General features: G+C 50.6%; 1 protein-coding gene across 11 annotated transcripts in view; it reads left to right on the top strand.

Moving 5' to 3' along the window:
* PPFIBP2 (PPFIA binding protein 2) overlaps nucleotides 1-21,448 on the top strand; it is a 144,286-nt gene that overhangs the window by 106,800 nt on the left and 16,038 nt on the right. For all 11 annotated transcript variants that reach the window (XM_046016437.1, XM_046016430.1, XM_046016428.1 and 8 more), the window contains 10 exons: nucleotides 2,049-2,141; nucleotides 6,118-6,229; nucleotides 8,537-8,598; nucleotides 9,714-9,789; nucleotides 11,037-11,140; nucleotides 13,106-13,173; nucleotides 14,802-14,859; nucleotides 15,765-15,806; nucleotides 18,969-19,107; nucleotides 20,726-20,867. In XM_046016437.1, coding sequence (XP_045872393.1) covers nucleotides 2,049-2,141; nucleotides 6,118-6,229; nucleotides 8,537-8,598; nucleotides 9,714-9,789; nucleotides 11,037-11,140; nucleotides 13,106-13,173; nucleotides 14,802-14,859; nucleotides 15,765-15,806; nucleotides 18,969-19,107; nucleotides 20,726-20,867 — 896 coding nt within the window. The remainder of the gene's footprint in view (nucleotides 1-2,048; nucleotides 2,142-6,117; nucleotides 6,230-8,536; nucleotides 8,599-9,713; nucleotides 9,790-11,036; nucleotides 11,141-13,105; nucleotides 13,174-14,801; nucleotides 14,860-15,764; nucleotides 15,807-18,968; nucleotides 19,108-20,725; nucleotides 20,868-21,448) is intronic.

The raw sequence follows: 21,448 nt of genomic DNA, 5'->3' as shown, positions 1-21,448 counted from the left end.
CCCAGAACCATCCCTGATAAGCCACCCATCCCACCAGGCGTTTAAGTCTAATGCCGCAAGTCACGGGTGCAGTGATCTTTGCCTGGAAGGCATCTCTTTTAAAAGGGCATCAACAAATGTTTTCCTTAGCTGCGAGAAAATCTTGATGAATTACCTGACAAAATTCAAGGGTAAGCAGTGTAACATTTTGGCAGACTGTCTCAGCTCCAGGCTGGTTAAATGCTGAATTGAATTTCACATGTTTGTTCATCAGGAGGTAAGGCACACCTGTGTGCCACAAGGCAGCGACGCAGACTTGGAGTTAGCCAAGTCCCTCCCGAAGTTCACAGTGTAAGAGGAATACTAGCTGTTCGCAATCATACCAGTAAATGTCTGATTGCAGATGATGGAGGAGAGCTCCAGGGTGCCCTGTGGGAGTGTAGTAAGGAGGCCTGAAGAAGGGGGGAGGTCTCCATAGGTTGGCCTCCGACGCCTGAGGATGGGCGGGAATTGACAGCTGCAGACAAGAGGGATTGAAGGTGTGTGTAAAGGGCCGCATCGAAAGGGGAGCTACAAAGTGGCCAGTGTGGCTATTGCTTGCCCAGGGAGAGAGGCGAGGGTAATATCAAGGGCAGGCCGGGTGCCGGGTTAGGCTGGGCAGCCTAGGAGTTTTGAGGAGCTTTGGGGAGTTTCGAGGGAATGCTAGGACCAGAGGCATGCTTTGATGGTATTGTTCCCCGATGCCGTGGGAGTCAGGGCCTTCAGGAAGGGCAAGGCGACAGAGGAGCAGGCCCTGGTGACACTGTCCGGGCTGTGGACGCGAGCTGCTAGGTCAGAGTAGTGGTGGCCGAGCTGGGGAGAAAGGAGAGACTCCTTTCCCTGGAGGTGGAATTCGCAAGGCTTGGGGATTTCTGTGTCTCCCCATCTTGGGGGAGAGTGAGGTGCCAGGAATGGGCCCTGGGTTTCTGGCACAGGGAGTAGGTGCACGGAGATGGAGTTTTGTGGAACAGGAATGTCTACAAGGGGGAGTAAGGTGTTCCACCCAGGCTACAACCATCGTGAGATGCCTGCGTGGAGGTGTTGAGTAGGGAGTCTGAGAATCTGGAGATCAGAAAGTCTGGAAGTGAGATAGGAACCAGTCAGCAGGACCAATCCACTGTTAAAGAAGCCTCAGTTTGGGACAAGGGAGTTTAGCGGTGTCATCTTTGCTAAAGGGATAGTTTAGAGAGCAAGGGCCCTGTAGTCAGAAGAAACAAACCTGACTCACCACGGGCAAGTTGTTCAATGATACCTTCCTCATTAAGCAACCTTCAGTGGCTCCTTACTGGACAGAGAATGGCATCTGAGCTCCTTATATCCTCATCCAAAGCCTTTCCAGTAGGGCCCCACCTTACCTCTCTGGCCTCACCCCCCACTGCATGCCACCCATCCTCTGCCCCAGTCTAACAGCACGTCCCCCTTTCTGCCTCCTGTGTTCTCCCTCTGCTGGGTTGCCTTCTCCCTCCCTCCTCTCAAGTGGACCCAACTCTCTGCCCAGGAACACTCAGACTGGCACTATATTTGGCATTTGGCCTCTTAGTGTCTTCTGTCCTGCTGGTTGTCCCTTCCTCTCTGGAGCCTTCCAGGATCACACTGCCCTCTCCAGGTTCCTCGACTCCCCAGCACAGAGGGATGCTCCCACCTGGCCTGCTTTCCGCTACTTTGTCTGCAAGAAGCTGCCTCATTTTTGCATCTGTGTTGCTCTCGCTCTCATATCCTACCTGTCCTCGCCCCCACACACTTGGGCATGATCTGGGTGCACCCTGCAGAGGACACGGATCAGAACAGGTTCTAAAAATAAGAACATTTTCTCTTCCTGTGCCTAAAACTCCCTGGCTTCTGTTTTCTAATGGCCCAAACAGCTTTTCCCGGAACAGGACCATGGTTCAAGACTCGAGCTGCTGCGCGGAGCATGACGCAGGAGCTCCTGCCCCTGGCATCCTGTGCATGAGCCTACCCAGGGTTGTCGATCCAGGGGCCATCATGCTCTGTCACCATCAGAACTCTGTTTTCCCCCCTCATCTCTCCAGGAGTTACTGCAAGAGCTCAGGCACCTCAAAATCAAGGTGGAAGAATTGGAGAATGAACGGAATCAGTATGAGTGGAAGCTGAAGGCCACTAAGGTACGAGGCAGTTACTGGTGCTTTTGGGGAGTCACTGAGGGCCACTGGAGAGGGTCTGTGTTCAGGCTCAGGGTTTGCAATAGCCTGAGCTGGAAACACGCAGATTGACCCTACTGTGCGCCCACACAGACAGAAGATCCAGAAGGCTATTTTCAAAGGGAAAGCCCCCCTGGGATTAGATGCTGCTGGAGCAGCTGAGTCTCCTTCCTCTTGCTGTGTTCTGTAGCACTGCTGGGCTGACGTGGGACCGGGAAGGGGCTATGAGCAAGTGAGAAGTCTGAAGGCAGATGAACACCAATGTTAATAGGGGCTGCATTTTTTTAAATGTAGCAGTCCCTTTAATGATGTTTTTAAATAATGTTTTTAAAATAGGCATGCTGTATTTTTAGCCTCGAATACATATTTTGTCTATATAAATATACTTTGACAATTGTTTTAATTAAATCATGCTTTTGTTGAACTAGGGAGCTAGGCTACCCTGGGGGGCGGGGGAAGGGAACAGACCTGGAGCGTCATTCTGGGTAAGGGAGCTTCTGAACGCACCCTCTATTTCACTAAGGTCTCTGCAGTGCCACCCAGAGGTGTTAGCCAGATTGACATGTTTGCTTCTTACTAGGATTTTAAAAAATCCATAAGAATTTTCTTCACTTCTAGTTTGTAATTTTATTTTTTTCTATAAGTTAACTTTTAATGATTATAAAAAAGTACTTATTATATGGGCTTTTTAAGCCATAAAAAATGAATAAAGATCCCAACCCACCCCCCGCCCCTAGGAGCTACCATTTGTAATATTTCATTCTAGGAATTTCTCTTTTGGGGGGTCTCTCTCTTTCTTTGTCTCTCTGTCTCAGTTTCTACTGTTGACCACTTATATACAATGTATGTCCTGCTATTAGAACTCTGAACGTGATATTGATGTCTGTATAAAATTTTCTTCACCATTGTATGGATGAGGAGGCCGAGGCACAGAGCAGTTAAGGAGCTTCCAACATCTTACCAAGTCAGCAGCAACCATAGGCAATCCGAACCTGCTTATCTACAGCCCTGTTTTTATCTAAGGGGAACTTTGTGTGTATGGTGCTTCAGTCATTTTCTCAAAGAGCCCAGAACCTGTTGTCACAGGGCTCCACTCAGGCGAGTCCTGTCTCAGGGAAGCCTCCAGAGTTGTACACACCACCTATTATAAGACCAAATAACTCTTTTTAGGTCACCTAAGCTCTTTGCCTTGGCATATAACCCTTTGAGATACGACGGGTTATTTGGTAACTCCCAGGTTTGGGCATGCCAGAAGGCATCAAGCCCTTTGCCCACCTTTTCTCGTTTGATCTATGAAATGAGGTAGTGAGGTCTGTGGATTCACTATCCTCATTTTAGTGGCAAGAAAGCCGAGGTCCAGAGTGGCCAAGGTGAGGTTCCAGTCTGGATCTCTGTCTTTCCAAAAACCATGCTCTCTTTCCTATAAAATCCGATTCCCTACAGTAAAAACCTGTGCTCTTCTTGAAAGTTCTCTTCAGTTTTCTGCATACAGCATGTCAGTCCCTGTAGGCCATTCATTTTCTAGTGCGGCAGTAGCAGGGCCTGCTCCCTGGGTTTAACCAGGCCGCGTACCTGTAGGGAGCTGGGGCACCCCCCCGCCCCCGCCGGCGCCAGTGTGCATGCCTTTGCCTTGGACCTCTTGCCCCACAGCTGCAGCCTTGGTGGCTGTGGCAGGACCGTCCTTTGCCCTTGTGGTCAGGTAGAGAGCCTGTGGGCTGTGGTAGATTAGGGTCCCCACCTGTGGGGACACCTGTCATTTCAGACCCATTCTGTGGAATTTGACAAAAGGGAGGTTTGGCCCAGGCACTTAGTCTATAGGGTTTTCAGTAGGTGACCTCACCCAGAGGCAGGCCTCGGAGAGAAGAGACCTTCCTGTGCCAGGTGCTGGGCTCTGCCTCCATGGGCCCACATCACTGACGTCCATCGTGGCTCCTACAGACAGGCACTGGGCATCCAGATTGCTGACAGAGACCAGCTCTCACTCCGACTGCGGAGAAAGGGGAAAATGGTTGTAGGAGGTACAAAAGAGGTTAGGAAACTATCTCCGAAGAATAGTATGGTCCTTGCAGAAGTGAGAGGAGATTGGACTGCAGGTCTCAAGGCTAAGGTTTCTGGAAGCCATGGATGCTGGTAGTGGTCATCCATGGGCAGTGAGGCCCTCCGTGAGCCAGGGAAAGCTGTGGGTCTCAGCAAGCAGTTTGACATAGCGAGGCTTGTTTGTTTGGCCTCTGTGGGTCAATACCACAGAGCAAAGGGTCAGTGCTCCATAGGACAATTTCGAGTAAGGAGATCCTCCCTCCCCCTCCATGGTCATCTCTTTCCCTTTTGGGGGATATCAGGGAAGGTTTTTTCAGGGACCCTGAGGTGGGCTCAGGGAGCCCTCACCCCGTAATAGTGGCCTTCACCTGTGCTGTTAACTCCAAAGCACGCAGGCCACAGTGAATAGCAGCTGGCTTGGGAGTGGGTGGGGTTTGTGTCCCGGGTTCCAGTCCTGGTGTCTCCCCAGAAGCAACACGCAGGGATATTACTTCCTTCCATGGTTTCCTGTGAGGAGCGAGTGAGGCTTGACGTGAGTAGTCAGCAAGCACGGAGGCCCAGGCAGAGTGGGCGCTCCGCCAGTGTGTCCTGAGACTGAACGCAGGCCTGTGGGGCAGAGGAGCCACCAGAAGGCTCAGGGCTCATCTGGTTCCTTGAAATTGTTTGAAGGTTAACTTCGGCCCCTGTGGGAAAGGACAGCCCATTCCATGACCTTGAGGCATGACAGGGATGTGACTGGGCTCCCCCCGGGGAGAGATCGCCAGAAGACTGGGCTCCATGTGTGTTGACTGGCTCTAGAGTTAGTCCTCACCCTCTTTCTTTGTCTAGTTTGGTGCTCAAAGAACTAGCTGGTTATCCACAAGGGAAGGATTACAATGAGAGGAGCCACAGTGGCAGCATTTATTGAGCACTTACTGTCTACCAAGCATGAGGCTAAGTTGTCCGTGACTATTATCTTACTAAATCCTCACCACTGCCCTATGAGGTAAATGCTGTTTTCCCTGTTTCATACATGAGGCAAGACTCGGAAAGGTTAACTTTCCTAAGGTCACCCAAGTAGAAAATGAGAGAATCCAGGTTTGGCTCCAAAGCCAGTGTGCCCTGTGGGATGGGACTGACACCGTTCTGATCTTCTCATGAGTATGAGAATGCATGAATAATCACACTTACTGTTATGTGTGAAATTTAACCTGCTCTGCTTAGTAGAGATGTGGGAACTGCCCAGTACAACAGTCCATGTACATGTGGGTATGAATGTGTGTATGCGCCGTTGTGGCTGTGCTTACCTGCTTTATTTGCCACAGTGTGTCTGCTCGGTGCACCTGAGTGCTTGTATGTGTGGACACGTACGTGAGCGTGTGTGGGTTCCTGGAGCCTGGGCAGAGGCCGTGGCTATGCCTGAAGGGTGGGAAAGTACTTCCAGGAGGAACCCTTGGCTTACTCTTTGTCTACCAGTAGTGGTTTGATTTCCACTGTACTTCCTGGATGAGCTGGGAAAATGGAACCCGTGTGCACTTGTCCCAGTGGCTTCGTGTGAGTCTCTGGGGAGAAGGAAGACCACAGCCAGAAGGAGACTGTCCATCAGCAGCTCTCCCATGGCACGCCATCCCGGCTCATCAGGACTCCATGGTGACTGGGCCACCTAGTCAGGTGGAAGGATGCAGGGGACCAGCCCGAGCTGTGGGCAGGGCCAAATGGGCCTGGAAGAATGAGTTCAGCGGACAGAGTGCCCCCTTGCGGGGAGGGCAGTAAGCTCCCCTAACTGCTCACCTCTGCCGCTTCTGTCCCTGACTGTCAGGCAGGCTCTAGGACCCATCGGTCCTGGGTGGTGAGAGGCTTGAGGCACTCCATCACAGTCTGGTAGTCCCTCTGAGCTCCTGGGGACCCTCTGTTGTTCTTTCAGGCTGAGGTGGCCCAGCTGCAAGAGCAGGTGGCCCTGAAGGCTGCTGAAATCGAGCGTCTGCACAGCCAGCTCTCCCGGACTGCGGCCCTCCACAGTGACCACGCAGAGAAAGGTAACCGCTGGACGGTAATAGGACGTGGTTGCCCCTGGCCCCCGGACACATGTGTCTGTGAGTGGGTGTGTGTGTGTGTGCCTGTGCGAGTAGGCTTGCTGTGTGTGCCTGCGTGCATGCAAACTTGTCTGAGCGAACAAATGAGCGTGCAGGTGAATGGGCCTATAAAGCACAGCTCTGTTGTGGACTCACGGCCGTGAACTTCTCATGTGTAGTCTGATCACGAAGCTCTGTGCAGCCCCCCTGGAGCTCTTCCTTCACTTGACTGGAAGGACTTCCTTTGTGTCCTCCCCCCAGAGGAGACTTTAGTGATTCAGTCACTTGTAGATGCCTGCCTGGTACTCATACCAGGCCCTGAGGGCACAGAAACAAAGCAGTTAATTCTCATCCTATAGATCTCAACTCACTGTTACCCCTCAGACCTATTCTGGCCCCCCTACCTTAACGAAGTGCACCCCCACCCCCAGTCCTACTTTTCTCTAACTTCCATCCTAGCACTTAAATGTGTCAGGGCTGCACTGGGGGAAGTTCCGTGGTGTAGACTGTGGTCCTCACTGTGGGGCCAGGTCTGTGTCTGTTCTCTTTAAGACTGGATCCACAGAGCCGCACACAGCATTCAGCCGTGGTAGGCTCCTAAGAAATCCTGAGTGAGTGGAAGTGTGGTGAGTGGACCTTGATAAGCTCAAGTCCGCTGATTAAAACGAGAGGGTGAATCCTCAGATCCTCTTACTCACACCTATTGAGTGTTTACAGCTGTTCACCTGGAGTACAGAATCCACACACCTCCTGATTTCTCCTCCCACCACCAGGCTGCAGAGCGATGCTGGCCGAGGTCCGGTAGCCTTGGGGATTGGCCCCACTGCTGGGTCCCTGGTCAGCCTTAGCGCAGCTGAGCCTGGGTCCCTGGCTGGGGTGGGGAAGCCACGCAGCCCTGAAGCTAAGACTCAGGCTGGAGAAGAAAATTGGTGACCCATATGTTCGTCCTTCCCCCAGCCTCTCTCAGTGTCTTCCCAAGTCTTTGAGTGTGTCCCCTACCTGCCAAGGCTCAGGGTGGAGGCTGGGGCCCCCTAAGATATCCTAGCTTCTCTGCGATGCTTGACCTGCATAGAATGCCGAGCCCTGACTCGAGGCCAGGCAGCCTTCCCCCTCCACCCTATGCTTCTCTGCAGTCCAGGCCTTCTAGTCCATCATCAGGTAATTCTTGGAGCTGGTCCTTTTGTCATTTGCTGCACAGGTTGGGTTCTGCCCAAAGCACTGAGGTTTGCCAGTCTTCATACTACCCTCCTCCCACAAGTGGAGCTGCAGAGTTGGTCTTCAGCTACCAAGAGCCCAAGATAATGAGCAGTCACTGTCTACTTTCCCCTGAAAATGAATTCCTATGACTATGTACACAAAGCCCATAAATTTACTCTTTCTGTTCTCGTTGCCAGTGGGATGCCTGTACTTTAGTTCCTTCATCTCCTTGCTTTGCTTACATAGTCGTCCCTGTTCCTTTTGCATTAATCAGTTTAGGATTGGGGACAGGTCCTTGTTTTGGAACTCCCAACTATGTGACAGTCCCTAGGCCTAAATATTTAGCAGAGAGACCTCTGACTCCTTTAGGCACTGGCCTTTGGCTCTGCAGACCAGTTGGGGAAGAAATCAAGAGTCCCTGTTAGACCCAGAGGGAGAGCAGGCCATGGGTCGTCCACACAGAGGTACACTGGGAAATTCTGTAGGCTTATGAAATAAGATAGTTTTCCTTAACTGTAGAGTTTGTTTGAATATATTTATAGATGTATCTAAACATTGTTAGTCAATTCTGACTATACCATTTTAAATTAAGCCAAGTACCCACCAGCTCTTTTACATAATCATTTTTTTCTCATCTTCATTCAGCTGTGGGCTCTTTTTTTTTTTTTTCCTTATTTTAAATTCACCTTTGCTGCAGTCCATGGGACTGTAGGATTTTCTCTAAAACTAGTTAGCAGCCCAGGTGCATGCCCACTCAGGTAATCAGCAGTAAATGTCTGTATTCTTTCGAGATGTTGATTTTGAAAGATTTGGGGGTTTTTCTGTGTCACCTTTGAGTAAATGGCATTTAGATTTTTCCCCACTAACGTCTATAAAAAGACAAAATACTAGGCTCGTTCATTCATTGAGTAGTCCAACAAATGTTTAATGAGACTGACTATGCCAGACATCGTCACAGGCTTTTAAAGAAGTAGAAGATCCCGTGTGCGGTTGATTCACAAAGTATCAGCAGCTTAGCATGTGGGGATGGCTGTCTCTGTTTGCATAATTCTTCCCACACCTGAATTCTTTTAGACCAAGAAATTCAACGTCTGAAAATGGGGATGGAAACTTTGCTTGTTGCCAATGAAGATAAGGTAAGATGATCGTCAGGCAAGCAGCCCTCTCCTTCCTCTGCTGATGTCTCTGGCTGTTTGGTCCCTACTGGTCTCTGATATTCTGGGCAGGGTCATGCCCATTAGGCTGCTGACCCAGGGATATGTCAGGAGAATGGCTTCTGCCTCTTAGACACTGAGCCTCGGCCACCTGTTTTTGCCCTTGATGCCTAGGAACTTGGCCTAAGTGAAATCTCCCAGAGACAGATTAAAGTGGTACCTGTTCATGTAGGTGTGGGGGGAAAAATACCGCCGCAGTTATTGCCAATGTCATAACTGCTTAGATTCCCGCTTAGACACCAGTCTCCTCTGTGCACTGTCTGGTGTAGACTCATCGCAGAGACACTAAGCAGCATGCCATGTGCTTACCCCCCACCTTCTGTCCATCACGTCTGATCCCTGTAAATCCTAGGGGAGCCCGCTCTGTAACTAGAGAGCACCTCCCTGGGATGGATGTCAGCTCTGAGCATCACAACCCTGCACCTTACAGATGAGTTCAGAGCACTTGAATCTTGTCCAAGGTCAGGTCACAGTAGATAGTGTATCCAGGTTTCACCCCCCAAGTCTGTCTAGGGCCAGAATCTGTGTGGCCTCCCAAGCCCCCAGACCTTTGCAGAAAGAAATGATCTCCTCTGGGAGATTTCGTCTGTTGTACACGGAATCTCAGACTTCCCAGGAACAGGTGAGGGAATTGGGGATAAACACACCAGCTTTATTTTAATCTTTCTTTGCATGTAGCTCCAGAGAACAATAGTTGAACTAGGAGACAGATTTCTAAGGCTGCCTCAGGAGGGGAGATAGTCATTGTTCTGATCGGGAAATGTTTAAGCCCCTAGAAGGACTATTTTATGGCTAGAGATTGAACTCTTGCCTTTGGGTAGAGGCAAGAATGTTGGGAGTGGCCTAGCAGAGCACTGAGAAGCCAGGCTCTGTGGGAAGGAGGCTGGATGCCCAGCTTCCCATTCAAGCGTTCCTTAGGTTCCCTGTGGCATCTCTTCTCCGTGTGTCCTCCCACCCTTGTGGACCCCCCCACCCATGAAATCCTTGGAGGTGTCAGTGGTGGTGTTCACGTATAGTCTACTCTCCTACTGTGACAGGACCGTCGGATAGAGGAGCTCACAGGACTGCTAAACCAGTACCGAAGGGCGAAGGAGATGATGATGGCAACACAAGGTGAGGGCAAGGAGGGCTCTGCCCTTTTCTCCCAGAGGGATTTCATTGACTGGGTTAAACCCAGGGGCATTTTGCCAGAAGGCTCTTCATCTTCATTTGGAGAAGATCCTGCTAGAGAATGGAGCTGGTTAGCTTCTCCTGGATGGTGGGAAACCGACAGCTGTTGTTTTCTACAAACTATGTCTGATGGTAGTCCAGAGCTCCCAGAGACTAAGCAGATCATCAAGAAAGTAAAGCCATCAGTGCGAGCCCTTGGGAATCCCCATTCTTGGAGATCGGCTGTGTGTCTTTCCAGCATACCCCTTAGGGGCAGTGAGTCCAGTCAGACCCGGACCAAAAATTAGTTCGGTACCCTCTTGGAGGATTAGAGCTTGCCCACCTCCAGAGGAATCTAAAAGTTCCCCCAGTAGATTGCTAGGACACTCAGGGAGCCATCTTTAAGTCCCTGGGTGCCTGGGTTCCTGTAGGAAGGCACAGGGCGGGGAGAGCTATCCGTGTTTCGTATTTGCTGCCCAGGGTGAATGCACCTCCCATGCAGCATTAGTGTTCATCTGAGCACAGCGGGCTGTAGGCTGTCTTACCCTTCGTGCCACTGCCTGAGCTCCTATCACAGTCCTGGAAAAGCAGCTACTTCAGAGGAGGCAGCTGCTCCGAGAGCATCCAGAGACCTCTCATTCTGGCCGAGCTTCTGCTGGGCCTGCACACACATCGCCTCCCTGTTTTCCCTCTTCTTTGGTATTTGGGGTCAAGTCAGAGCCTGATTGCCTGTGGCCAAGGAGTGAGAAGGTTGGGAAGGAGTCCTAGGGGTTTCTCTATGTTCTATACATGAGCTTTGCCCTTGAGATGACCCTCATGACAGTCCATCTTCAGATACCCTGAAGAGTCTGAGTCAAAGTGTACCTTTATGTATTCCTTAGGCTTTCTTTTTTTTTTTTAATTATTTTTTTTAAAGATTTTATTTATTTATTTACTTGACAGAGAGAGAGAGATCACAAGTAGGCAGAGAGGCAGGTTGGGGGGTGGTGGGAAGCAGGCTCCCTCCTGAGCAGAGAGCCCAATGTGGGGCTCAATCCCAGGACCCTGAGATCATGACCTGAGCCGAAGGCAGAGGCTTAACCCACTGAGCCACCCAGGCGCCCCTCCTTAGGCTTTCTTAATGAAGAAAGACTGTTAGAATTTTGTGTTAATTTGGGGCTTCTGAATAACTCCCACAATAGTGATCCCCCCTTCTGCATTAATGCTTCCAGGGCCTTCGGAAAGAACTCTCTTAATCAATGAAGAAGAACTCGAGGGAAGTTTCAGAAAGTGGAACACTGCGAATAAAGGCCCTGAAGAATTCTTTAAACCAGAGGTGCTTTGTTTCACCCATGATGGGGGTTTAGGCAGGCCCTTGAAGCTTACACAGAGCTTGGGGGATGATCTAGTCAGGTACTTGTCAGGTATAAATCTTGACAGGTAAAAAATTAAATGGATGGAGTGGCCCCCAAGGCCCTGGGGAGAGCACCAAGGGCGTGTAGGGGCCCAGGCACTGGCCTGTGTCCTGACTGGGAGGGTTGACATCATGGACGCTGGACTTGCAAGGATAGGAACTCTCAATCCAGTTCCTTGTTTCTTTTGTCTTTCCTCTCTGGGGTATAAGCAGAGACCAAGGGTGGTTTGGTTTTTTTTTTTTTTTTTTTTTTTTTTAAAGATTTATTTATTCGACAGAGAGAAATCACAAGAGAGGCAGGCAGAGAGAGAGGAAGGGAAGCAGGCTCTCCGCTGAGCAGAGAGCCCAATGTGGGACTCGATCCCAGGACCCCGAGATCACGACCTGAGCTGAAGGCAGCGGCTTAACCCACTGAGCCACCCAGGCGCCCCGGGTGGTTTGGTTTTATCTCCCCACATTTGTCCAGTGTCTGTAATAGTGCCCGATGCCCAGGAGAATGCAGATGATTGTCGAATGGATGAGTGTGCCTTGCTCATGGAGGGGAATAACTTCAGCTACTGCAGGGATCCGTTCCTATTTCAGACACTCCCTCCAGCCACTGTAACCAGCAGACAGATTTTCTTTGTCCTACACAAATCTCTCCGCATTCAGACTAGATACAAATAAGCATATATACTCATACATCTAGATCTCAAGGAGAGAAAGGGCTTTGGCTCAGGGTGTAAAAAGCTCATGAAACTCTAGAATGGCTGAACTGAAGAGGATCTTAGGGGTCTAGCTCAACTCTTTTAATTAAGGGAGGAACTCAGATGTTACCAGGTGGCCCAGTTATCAAGTCAGACCAACATTCCAGATTGCTGACAATCATACAGAAGGAGTGATTGACACCCAGTACCAATGTGTGGTTACTGCGACGAGCTCTGTACATGGCTCTCACCTTATTTCTTCTAATGACACCCAGCTGGGATTCTTACTTTATTGTGAAGCTGAGGCTCAGAGACGGTAATTAATCTGCTTTAGGTCACACAGCAGCTAGATGGCAGGACCTGGAAATGGACACAAGTTTATTAGACCAAAAAGCCCAGGCTTTTAACAACCGTATTATAAATGCTGGGGTTCTCCCAACAGTAGACCAAAAAGGTACTTACCGGGCTCTAGAGAAAACGTCATCTTTGCACTTAGTACAACAGTGAAAACGTCAAACTGTGTCCTCCTTAGATGCCACCTTTAGCTCATGTTTGGTCTACCTGGAATTCTCTTCCCTTTTTGCCTTCTCACTAAGCCCATTCTCATTTCTCAAGTGTTCTCCCCTCTGAAGATCTCTTCTGAAGTTCCCCTTCCTCCCATCCATCCCTCTGTTAGAGGTGTCATTATCATAAGAACGGCTGCACTGATCTTTTATCCCAGCTGTCAGGCCTGTTTGCTGTGGGGAGCACTTACCCACACCCAGCACGGGCCCGGCAGGCTGTGGAGGTAGCTCACGTTTGTTAAGTGCATAGGTCCGTTCTAGTGCTTCTCGTTGCAAGCACCAGACATCAACTCTGGCTAACCTACACCAACAAGGCATGCTTCTGAAAGGGTGCATGGTGGCTTCCTGAAAGAAAGAGAAAGCTAAAGAACCCAGCTCAGAGAGGGCAGGAGTGGCAAGGGTCCCCAGGGGTTCAGGTGTCAGGGATATGGGGGCACGTCTGGGGAGGAGGAGCAGGTGGACCTAGGTTTCCAGTACTCGTTCCTCCTGGACGTCCTGAAAGAGCAAGGCACCTGAAGCAACACAGCCAATGTGGTATACCTAGGGGAGGAAGTGGGACTCCTCAAGGGAGGAGGAGGGATGGTAGGTGGTCTCCACACATTAAGTATCCCCTACAGTGATTCCTGTTTCTTGTGCAGATGCCTCCAAGATGTAATTCTCCCGCCGTGGGGCCGCCTCCACTACCACAGAAATCACTGGAAACCAGGTAGGGGTCCTGACCATGTTCCCAGAGCTGCTGTGCACTCAGCCCCACCCTTGGGGCTCCTGTGTGGCAGGGATTGGCCATGCTTGGTGAGCACAGCCACAGGTCCTAGGCACATCTGCCCTTCCACTGAGCAGTGCTCCAGGCCCTGACAGTGGCCACACTGTGGCCGTGGAGCAGTCACAAACGTGCCTACCTCTCCTAGCCACGGATGAGCTTCCCTTCCCATGGGCTAAGGGTCTGGGCCATTGTCACTGAGAAAAGACCTGGCCAGGGGTTGAAGCCTCAAAGGAGAGGTGATTGTAGGTCATCTGTGCCCGTCAGGGATTCCTCGGGGCTGAGAGCATCCTATGTTGTAGGTCTCATTTTCAACAGTCCCCTCTTGAAAGTCCTTCCTGCTCTTAGGAGTCCCAGAGCCCCGTGACAGTCTGGCTTCTCAGGGAGAGCCATTTCTTCTACAGGGAGTTTGGTTCTGTTGCTTTGGGGAAGCTTCACATGACGATGAACTTATAATGGGCTGGCCTATAGGGTCATCTGGCTGCCACTGGTCTAGTTCCCTCTAAAATGAACCAATTTCTAGCTCCCTAGGTTAACAATTTAGAACATGCTTCCAGGTTAGGCCCCATGTAATGGAGATACAGAGGCTCCGCTGCCAAGAGCAGGGTGTCATTCAGTGAGGGCATCTGGGGAGATTGGCCGTATGTATGATGGAAGTTTCCCCAGAGTGGTGCTGGGGCTCCAGCACCTACGTTCTGGACCCCACTTTCTATAGGGCCATTGTTTCCCTCAGCCTTTAGCCCTAGAGAAAAATGCCAGTGTCAAAGACTGCAATTGGTAGTCACTTTGCACAATAAGAAATTTAGTTTATGTATGAGTTCACTTAGGAAAAAGTCAACAGTGATTAACTCGCACTGACCAGACTCACAGGAGTACTAAGTACTTAGTACTTAGTACAATGTACTAAGAGATTTTGCTTTACTCATATAAACTGAGAAGCATCACTGCCAAGGAGACTTGTTACAAGGTAACTCTTGTGACCCCTGGTGGCGTGGTCTCTTCTCTATATAGTTTGGGCCCTTCTCTGTAACATAACCTCTGAAAAAGCAAATTCTGCTGAACAGACTGGTCAGGACAGAGCTGGAGCAAAGGCTTGAAAGATCCTAGCAGGTGATGCTCTGGAGCTGTGGCTGGCTGATGTGCTCACCTCCACTGTAATGTGGCAAAGCTCCTTCCTCCCAGGGTTACATCTTAGACTCGCGGATGAGGCCATATCGGCACCTCTCCTGCCTTTTGACTCTGCAGAGTCTTCTTTATGACTATAGACCAGTTAGCTCCCATTGATGTAATAGAATTGAGTGTGTTCTGTATTTTCGAGGAATGTCAAGGCCTTCTGATTTGGATTTAAATGATGTTCTCATGCCCTCAACAACACATTGTCTGACCAGGCTACTCCCTGAGATGGGCCAGTCTCCTGTGTAGTGGTTGTGAGGAGAGAGTGACTTTTTCCTGACCTTGACCCTAAATGCACTTAACAGACCACTGGTAAAACACTTGGTATGTCCTCTGCATGAATGACACACCATCTTGTCCAGTAACTGTGTTTTTGTTCGCTTTCTTTTGTGTTTTTCCAGAGCTCAGAAAAAACTTTCATGTAGCCTAGAAGACCTAAGAAGTGAACCTGTGGACAAGGTCAGCCCCTTGTAACTCCTGAGTTACTTACCCAGCAGTGCTGGAACACACAGGTCCCACCTTGTAGAGGCCTTTCTGAAGCTGATGGGGAGGCAGGATTTACATGAACATTCTGAGAAAGTCAGTCAGGTGTGGCCCAAGCATCCCAGAGGGAGGCCAGGGCATGCTGCAGGGAGTTGATGGACAAGATGCAGAGGTGAGCACGGCAGGTTTTGGGAAATGGCGGGGAGCAGGAGGATTGTGAGTTCAGAGCCTGAGTCAGATGAAGCCGTCAAGGTCTTGAGTCCTGGGTCTCTGCTGCAGGGATTTTGAATGAGGAAGTAATGTGGATAAAGTCGATGAGCCCAGAAGTGAGTTATGGGATAATTTAGGAGATTGGAGAGGAAGCTTTTTTAAGAGTCTAGAGAGATGTGAGGAGGGCTTTGTGCCCCTTATTTGAGGCTAGCCCTTGACCATGTGGGTGTCCCAGGTGCTGGAGGGTAGATCACAGGTTCTTGGGCACGGTCCCTGGAGACCAGGCTCCTTTTCTGAGAGAGCACCTTTCTGGAGCCCTGCTGTGTTCAATCCCTTGGTCTGAGCAGTGTACCAGCGCAGGTAATTACAAAGGACACCCCTGAAGACTGAAGCTGGCAGGAGCTACGGGGCCCATTCAGTGGCTCTGGCCCTGTGGTCCTGTGCCTCTTGCTCTCCCTGGTCAGATTGCTGGCAACTGCCTGGAACATCTGTCCACAGGTTGGACAGTGACCTGTGTTTCCTCCGTGGATGGTGATTACCTAACAGAAAGATGGGGAGGGAGGGAATGAGCCTTGCAGCTAGAAGCAGGTGGGTGGTCCTAAGCTGTTATTTGAGACTAACACCGGTCTTTCTCTCTGCACATGATTGAAACCCTTCTTGCTGCTGCACAGTGTGTCAATGGGAACCAGCTCTCCCCTGGGGTGGAAGCCAAGGTACGATAACTGCCCCGATCGTGCACTCGTGGTTGTCTGCTGGAGTTTTCATGGAGCAGCTTACAGCTTTGTGCCTGGGAAATAGGTGAATCATAAGGGATAAGACCACAGGAGGAAAGACGATGCTTCCTTTCCCGTTTCTGGCTTACGTGCACCATGTAGTGTGGTTTCATCTCGTGGTCTGTGGGGTGGGATTTCTTATTGTCTCTTCCATTTTACAGGCTGTCTTTAACATTGTGGATCTGATTGCTGGGAAGGGGAAGGTTTTGGTTCCCACACACAGCCGGAGGAGCAGAACAGCTCTCATCCTTTCTGTGCTCACGTGTCAGGGCTAAACACGGGCACACTCAGCCACCGGGGCATCCTCTAACATTGATGTCTGGCCCTCTTCTGTGCTGGAGAGCTCACCACATCTTTCCCAGCCCTAGTAGATACAAGCCTTTAAAGTTCCCATTCATCCTCCTTAGGGTCAGCACTGGTTTCTCTGGCTTGTGCCCTGGACCACACGTGAGCACGATGTTCTCGATGGGGTCTGATCTAGAGACTGTGCTCCTACAGCCTGCTGTCTTTCCAGGCCCCGGGCACGTGATATTTCTTGTGCCTGTGCTTATCTGCTGTCCTGGTGTGCTCAGCCTGAGGCAGGAGTTGTTCCCCATTGAGAAACAATAAAACAGGTTGTGGGAGGCTGAAGGGAAAGCGCTTTGTCTGAGTCCGTCTGACACAAAGCCGGTGTTCTCGCTGCCTCCAGTGCACTACCTGTCTGTTCTAACGTGAGGCAGCTGGGGTTTCCATTCCCCCACAACCAGTCGCATTCTTCTGTTCCTTCTGGGTCCTGCCCTGACCTTTACCTTTTCCAGCAGTGAGTCCTTCCTTCCTAGCTGTCGTTCTTGGCTAAACAGAGCTGAGAGCCCTTTCTGTCACCCTCGATTCTTTCTGTTGTCTTATAGGCGTGGGACACGCGTGCTAGGGTTAGGTTCTGTCCTCTTTCCCATCCGGCTTCTGTCCCCCATCCAGTGAGCACCCCGGATAGCCCACATTGGTGGCCTCAGTAGTCTCCTCCCTATCTTTGAGGGGGGTGGTGCATGGGTGATGATGCAACTGGAAATCTGGTTTTGAGAGCCCTTCCCACTCCTCTGTTTCCTGTGTCTTGGGAACCTGGAGTCACAGATCCTTAAACCTTTCAAACATTGCCTTCCCCACACTCAGTGCTTCCAGCTTTAACTGTGCATCAGAATAATATGAAACACTTGTTAAAAATACAGACACTTGGGACCTGGGTGGCTCAGTTGGTTGAGCGTCTGCCTTCAGCTCAGGTCCTGATCCCAGGGTCCTGGGGTCTAGTCCTGCATGGAGCTTCCTGCTCAACCAGGAGCCTGCTTCTCCCTCTGCCTGCTGCTCCACCTGCTTGTGTTCTCTCTCTCTCTCTCTCTGACAATAAATAAATAAAATCTTAAAAAAAAAAAATACCACCACTTGGGGTGTGCTCCCAGAGGGGTAGATTCACAGGACCTGGTGCAATCTGGGAACTCTGTCTTTGCAGGTGTCCCTGGTGACTGTGGGGCAGCTGGCACAGGGACTGGCATTTGTAAACTGTTGATCTGACCAGGTCCAGTGTCTGCCTCATGGGTCGTCATGAACTTAAAAGTCATGCAGTCTCCCCATCTGATTATTTCTGCTTCACCAGCTGGTTCTTTCAGACTTCTTTGGAAGTTTAGTCTCCTTTTTTCCCCCACATCTCTCCTTTCCGAGCCTGTTCATAGGGATTAGTAGTCCGAGTTCACAGGGGTTAGTAATCCATGTTCAGTGAAGGAATCAGATTTCAGACAATTTCAGGGATGCGTATTTTATAAGCACACTGGATTCAGAAATTCGTTGGATACGTTGGCTTTTAACTAAATGAAATTTCAAGAGATGTCTCAGTCATTAAAGTCTCCATCATTTCTCTGACTTGTCCATTTGGAAATCAGAACTTTTGTATTACCTTTCTTCTGGGCCCCATCAAGTTATCCACAGTCGATTTCCTTGGTAAAGGAAAAATGGAATGAATTTTCTCTCTTTATTCAAATGCATTCCACTGGGTTTCCCTTAGGTTTGTGGCTTTAGGGGCCATTACGTCCTTTTTCTTAAAAAAAAAAAATTGCAGTGTAGTCGACAGTGTTATACTAGTTTCAGGTGTACAACATGGTGACTCAGTAATTCTGTACGTCACTCATGCTTTTCGTGACAACTGCACTCTTAACCCCATCACCTGTTTCACCCGTCCCCACCCACCTCCCCTCTGGTGACCATCTGTTTGTTTTCTGTAGTGAAAATCCTGTTTTTTGTTCTCTTTTTCACTTTGTTCATTTGTTTTATTTCTTAAATTCCACATGGGAGTGAAATCCTGTGATACTTGTTTTTCTCTGGCTGCATTGTGCCCATCCTGACCAGCTCAGTGCAGTTCTTTTCCCTTTATGTGACCTTGTCTTGGGTACCCTTTTTGTGGCTAGGGTGTGTACACAGGCCCACAGCACTGGGACTGAGTCTTGTGCGGACCAGGATCCTAAGTTCCTAAGGGAATGGGTAGTCTTGTGCAGACCAGGATCTTAATTCCTAAGGGAATGGGTGGCATGTCGCCCCCCCGGCATGTTTGCTCTTGTCACCTCCCCAGTGTGTGTGTCCCTTCTCACTTTGTCTTAACCTGGTGTTTTTCAAGATAACTGTTACTGTAATATATAAATGTAACTTACATATGATGTATTTCATAAATATATATACCAAAGCAGTAGTTGTACCCTTTACTAGAATTCGGGTTTGTTAATTCGAAGTGTACAAAGGATCATTGGTGGCTGTTAATTCATCACGAGTCCGAGCATCCGGCCAAAGGGCAAAGCCCCCCTTTGCCAGACCCTTCCGCATCCTGTTTAGGGTCAGTTACAAACAGCCCCGGATTTGGGCCTGACTTTGTGCCTGTCTCATTGTGTGGCCCTTGGGCAAGTTTCTTTCTCAGAACTCTGGTCCCTTTTCCTGGACTAAGTGATCTTTGCAAGGTCTTTGTGTTGGGCTAAGTGACACGTGGCTCTTGGAAAGCTGAGTTGTCTGTGCATCCAAACATTTCCTAACTGGGTTTGAGTCTGAGGCCATAAAGTTGCTTGAACACGTCTATCTCTCTCCTTCCAACAGGACAGCCCTTTCCTGGTGGAGCACAAATACCCCACGTTACCTGGGAAGCTTTCAGGAGCGACGCCCAATGGAGAGGCTGCCAAGTCGACTCCCACTGCCTCTCAGCCTGACCCCGCAGGGAGCAGCCTGCTGCGGCTGAGTGAGTGTCCAGGCCCCAGGGGTGGCGGCCACACTTTCGGTTATTGCAAAATTCCCACTCCCACCACCACAGCCCACAGTTGGGAGATGGTGGGGTGGGTGGATGGGAAGAGGTGTCCTTCTGGGTGGCCTCCCTGGCAGAGACCATGGCTCCCTGTCTGGGTACATTATTTCCTTTGGTAAGCCCTGTAGAGCGCCAGAAGCCCAGGCTGTGAGACCACCCTTTCTTTCCACAGTTGCTCCACCCCCATTTGCCCTCTTCTAGTCCTCCTCTCTTGGCCCTCCGTGTCTTTCCCATCATTCCTCTGTCCCTTCCCTCTTAGACCCCTGAGTGCATCCTTCCTGTCCCTCCCTTCCTCCTCTTTTGTCATCCTGATCTCTCCCCTGTCTCTGCCTTCCTCTTGAAGATCCCCTATTACCAGTAAGATAATATTATGTGCTCTTCCAAGGGAAAGTGTTTCCTTAGGGAAATGGAGTGGCCAGTGGGCAAGGATATCCATCCACAGGTGCCCTTTTGGGGCTTAGGACCTGGAACCGTGGAGGTCTTCACCGCTTTTCATGCAGAGTAGGCCATCTTTCCTCAACAACAGCAGGTCAATGGAGTGTAGGAGGGAACATTCTGGTCCCTGCAGAGCTCTCCCTCCTCTCCTCCTCATCCCTATAAGTTCCCTGAGCTAGCCCGTGGGTTGGTTTCTGCCCTGGGCCAGTTCCGCCTGTGGCTGCAGGAACTCCAGACAAGCTCTTGAGATAGTATGTCCTGGTAACCCTGAGACTCTGGACTCGCAACAGCTTCAGGGCATTCTAGACTGATCTGAGGGAGCCCTGGCGTCCACATGGGGGCTCCGTATGCCCCAGTGTGTCAGCCCCTGCCGCTCTCCCTCCCTCTCCCTACCCATGTGTGGCTGCCTCGGCCTGCCAGGGAGTGGCCCCGAGAGTATTTGATCCCCTCTCATGTTAGGCCTCCTTAACGCACTGACCCTGGGGGCCAGGTTCAGTCACTGTTCCCACCCTTCTTTTCTCATGGGATTATTTTTCTTTCTGTTTGAGTTTTTCTCTCTTGCTCGATGACTCTTCTGTTTATTTCTTTGCTTCCCTATAACTCTGTTGGGCTGGACTTTGGCCTCTCTTGCTTCTTCATGTGGCTTCTCTGCTTCTTGATTGGCTGGAGATCGTGGCCGGAGTATCAGTGCCCCGGTATTAGGTACTGTACCCTTCCAGGTGAGGTGGAGAGTGAGATGCCCTTGTGTCCCTCCCCTGACACCCTCCCTTCTGGAACATTCAGCCTCGTCCCCTCCTGCCTGCAGCCCTGCATCTCCCTTGGGGGAAGGAGGAAGCTCCTTGTTGGAGTTACCCGCCAATACTTGGACCCCCAAAACTTTAGACTTGAAGACATTAGCTCACCCCGGTTTGGAACACTAACCTGGCCAGTCCTCAGAGAGAGAGAACCTGGAGTGTGCCTGAGCCCCACTGGTTTCTTAGATGGAGGTGTGACATTCTGCCCAGCAGGCAGAGCAGACTCTTCCCCAGCCCCACTGAAGGATGCCCCTGGCCTGGGGACAAGGTTTTAAAGGTCAATTCCTTTCTGTTCTTCACACACCATTCCATTCTTTCCATCTCAGGAGACACAGAAAGTGGTTGGGATGACACCGCTGTGGCCAACGATCTCTCATCCACGTCCTCGGGCACTGACTCAAGCCCCCAGTCTCCCCTGACCCCAGATGGTAAACGGAGCCCCAAAGGCATCAGGAAGTTCTGGGGAAAGTAAGTTGGTGGTGATCATAATTACTTAGAATTAAAATTCTTCTAGAATGGGCAAAGAATCACATAGCCCCCTGTTTAATTAGATGTTGGAACAGCACTAGAAACAGAAAGGCCATTAGAGGAAAGAATTAGAGTTCTCTTTGAGGGCACAGAGGAGGAGAACAGTAAAGATAGCTGTTGCCTTGCCTGCCCTTCGTTCCCAGCATCACTCCCTCTCACGAACCCCAAGCACATTCTCTGCAGCTTACACCACAGGTACTTTGGGAGAGACAATGCATGAGACCAACTTCTTCCTTCCAAGGAAGAAGGACTTGCTGGCCCCAGGCAGAAACGGGCCTCCTCCCCCGCATCACTCCTCACTTGGACTCCACAGGGTGTGCCCCAAATCCCAGAGGCAGAATGAAAATCGAGGCTTGGGTCTGGGGAGCTGTCACAGGCCATGATCCTTGATCTCCGGGAGGCCCTGGGCAGCAGTGCCATGGGGAGTCCGGGGTCCAGCTGACGTGGCCCTGCATAGGGGCTGGTGCCCTGCCTGCATGCCCCCAGCTGCCCCCTGACACTCTCCACGGACTCCTCTCCAC

Source organism: Meles meles, chromosome 8, assembly GCF_922984935.1.
Source record: "Meles meles chromosome 8, mMelMel3.1 paternal haplotype, whole genome shotgun sequence".
Classification (NCBI taxonomy): Eukaryota; Metazoa; Chordata; class Mammalia; order Carnivora; family Mustelidae; genus Meles; species Meles meles.
Note: the sequence above shows the minus strand (reverse complement) of the source record. Positions and strands in the feature narration are given on the sequence as shown.